The sequence below is a fragment of the Centropristis striata genome, chromosome 19, assembly GCF_030273125.1.
Source record: "Centropristis striata isolate RG_2023a ecotype Rhode Island chromosome 19, C.striata_1.0, whole genome shotgun sequence".
NCBI lineage: Eukaryota > Metazoa > Chordata > Actinopteri > Perciformes > Serranidae > Centropristis > Centropristis striata.
Genome location: NC_081535.1, coordinates 30533175 through 30536391, shown reverse-complemented (window position 1 = coordinate 30536391; position 3217 = coordinate 30533175). Strand labels below are relative to the sequence as shown.

General features: G+C 30.0%; 1 protein-coding gene across 2 annotated transcripts in view; it reads right to left on the bottom strand.

Moving 5' to 3' along the window:
- LOC131992801 (cGMP-dependent protein kinase 1-like) overlaps positions 1-2663 on the bottom strand; it is a 27620-nt gene extending 24957 nt beyond the window's left edge. Inside the window, exons 1-2 of one of the 2 annotated variants that reach the window (XM_059358492.1) lie at positions 2405-2663; positions 773-995 (exon numbers count right to left, since the gene is read on the bottom strand). In XM_059358492.1, the coding sequence (XP_059214475.1) occupies positions 773-992 (220 nt within the window). In that variant the 5' untranslated portion in view covers positions 993-995; positions 2405-2663. Of the gene's footprint in view, positions 1-772; positions 1005-2404 lie in introns of those variants that run through there. The other variant, XM_059358491.1, reaches the window with a different exon arrangement.
- Between the last annotated feature and the right edge of the window lie 554 nt (positions 2664-3217).

Genomic DNA, 3217 nt, shown 5'->3' with positions numbered 1-3217 from the left:
TCTTTTCTTTCCAGCTATAAAGAAAATACAAATTAAAATCTTTACAGGCAGAATATGAAACAGAATGAAATGGAAAGCATCTCAAGTGTGTTTCTGCATCATGAATATATAATAATAATTCACTCTCTGTGGATATTTATAGGGAGTTCTTTTAGAGTGGGAAATTAATGATTTAGAATCTCACAAAAGTGTAGTATAGAGAAGGTTTGAGGTAGAGTGACCGAATGTGTATTTATGTGTGCTTGAAATAAAAAAAATGACAGAAAAACGAACCTAATATGGAGATTAAAGCAGCTGGATATGTTTGCCACGGACAAAAATATAAAAAAATATATATAATAATAATAAGATAAGACAAAACAGAAATATTAAAGATAAAAAACTAAAATAAATAAGTAAAATTTGAGGATTATTAGGTAAATGTCATGTGAAGAAAAAAGAGAAGAAGAATTCTAAAATAAAAGTCCACTGAAATAAATAAACAAATAAATTTGGCATTATGAAAAAAATCCATGAAATAAATAAATATGGAATTATGAAACAAAAGTCCTGTGAAATAAAAGAAAGTAGAATTCTAAAACAGAAATTAAAAAAAACTGAAATAATACAAAACTGAAATATTAAAGATAAAAAAACTAAAATAAATAAATAAAAATAAGGATTATAGTAACATATTTGCCCTGGGTTCATGCACGAACAGCTGCATGAATAAAATCTGCAGAATGACTTTTATTCGGTGCGTTTCAGGTTTCTGGTTCAGGTGAACACTCACCTGTGCTGGCGGTCTCGGTCTCGGTGGCGGTGGCGGCGTGCTGCGAGGCGCTGCGGTGGCGGTCCAGCTCCACCTGCAGCTGGCGGATCAGGTCGTCTTTGGTGTCCAGCTCCAGCTCCAGCTCATCGATCAGACAGTCTCTCTGACGGAGCTCCTCGATCTTCAGCTGCAGAGCCAGCTGCAGGTCCCGCAGAGTCCCCGAGCTCTTAGACACCGACATCACCTGAGACATAATAATAATAATAATAATAATAATAATAATAATAATAATAATAATAATAATAATAATAATGTAGATACCTAGACATGTACACATAATGAGAAATAATAATAGTAAATAATAATAATATTAATAAGGTAGATACCTAGACATGTACACATAATGAGAAATAATAATAATAATAATAATAATAAATAATAATATTAATATGAATAATATTAATAAGATAGATACCTAGACATGTACACATACTGAGAAATAATAATAATTATAATATTAATAATAATAAATAATAATATGAATAATATTAATAAGATAGATACCTAGACATGTACACATACTAAGAAATAATAATAATAATAATATTAATAATAATAATAATAATAATAATAAATAATAATAATAATAATAATAATACTATTAATGAGGTAGATTCCTAGACATGTACACATACTGAGAAATAATAATACTAATAGTTATAATAATAACAAGAAATAATAATAATAATATTAATAATACTGAGACATGTACAGATCCTGCACTGCAGCAGCAGAGTGCACACTCAGTGTTACTGCAGTCACTCAGGTGCTTTAATAACTGAACATTATTCTACTTATAAGACATAAATATTATACTTTTTTTGGATAGAGGACCTCCTAGAGGACACTTGAGACTGTCCTCTAGGAGGATTTCATAGTATTATAGTTGAAATACAATATTACTTTGATTTGTAACATTTTGCATATGCTAAATATTGCAATAAAATATATTTCAAGATATTACCTTTTTATTTTATTTTTTATTGCATTGTATTTCCCAAAGGAAAACTCCTATTTCATTCACTTTTTTTTAGTTATGTCAAATGCATTAACACAGCCAAAAATATAAGTATATATGTATTCATTTATTTAATAATTATGTACAAATTATTAATAATAAATAATACTTTTAATATATACGTAATACCATTAATATTAAATGAAAAAACAATAAAATATTCAAATACATGTAGGCTGTGAATGCCGTGAGGTGTCGCCTGATGTTTTGTTCCCCAGTAACAATAATTATGTTACTAATTATTGACTTAATAATTATTAAATCCTGAGGCTTTCAGTTGATTTTTTTTTACCCTTTTTGCTTTTTATTAATAATGAATAAATACTCCATACTCAGAAACACTTTTCCTAACATTTACTTATTTATTTATTTATTCCTATAGTGTTGCCCCATTAACACCCTCTAATTATTCCGTTAAAAACTTATTAGTTAGAAGTTGTTTATTTGTTTTGTTTTGTTGCCTCGGACATTAAAAGAACTCAGTAAATATTTGATTGACAGCTCACATAGTGTAAATATATGAATTCTTAGTGTTTTTATTGAAGCGTTTCTTCTTTAACTCGTCCTGCACTCACTTTTTCCGTGTGAAGTCCGGATCGTTAAAACGCTGCTGAGTCCTGCTGGAGGGATCAGAGACCCGGTCCGGTCCGGTCCGGTCCGGTCCGGCTCGGTTTGAATCCGGATCTTCTTATTTAAAACAAATAAATGGGTGATGTCATGGCTCCTGGTCCTCCTCCTCCTCAGCGGGCTGAAGTCTGACGGACTGAGCGGCTTCAGGACGGAGCTCCTCCACGCGAATCGATGCGCTCAGCTGGGTTTGACAGCGCTCCTACAAAATAAAAGCCCCACCTCACATTTATGATGAAAGTCTGGGAAACTGATTTCAAAATAAAATACAGCCTGAGAGTCTTATTAGACGTACCTAATAAGAATTTAACAGCATGTTGCAATAAAAATAATATCTTAAAAAAACATTTATATATAGTAATAAAGTAATATATGGCATAAATATTAGTTTTGAAAAATATATTGATATAATGTAATCATTATTATTAATTATTCATTATTTATCTTGTTTCGTAACCTGATCACTTAGTCGGATTAGGGAAAAAGTGTGTAATTTTAATCATCCCAGATTACAAAAAAATGCAGAGACTCTTCACCAGGGGAAAAAAGTCCCTTTACTCGATGAATGTGGAATTATGAAATTAAAAAAATCCTGAAATAAATACATGTTTTATTCTAGAAATAAAAGTCTCCTGAAATGAATAAATGTGGCATCATTGAAAAAAAATCCACTGAAATAAATGAATGTGGAATTTTGAGGTAAAAGTCCTGTGAAAAAAAAAGACAAGAAGAAGAAATAATTCTCAAATAAATAAAATAAA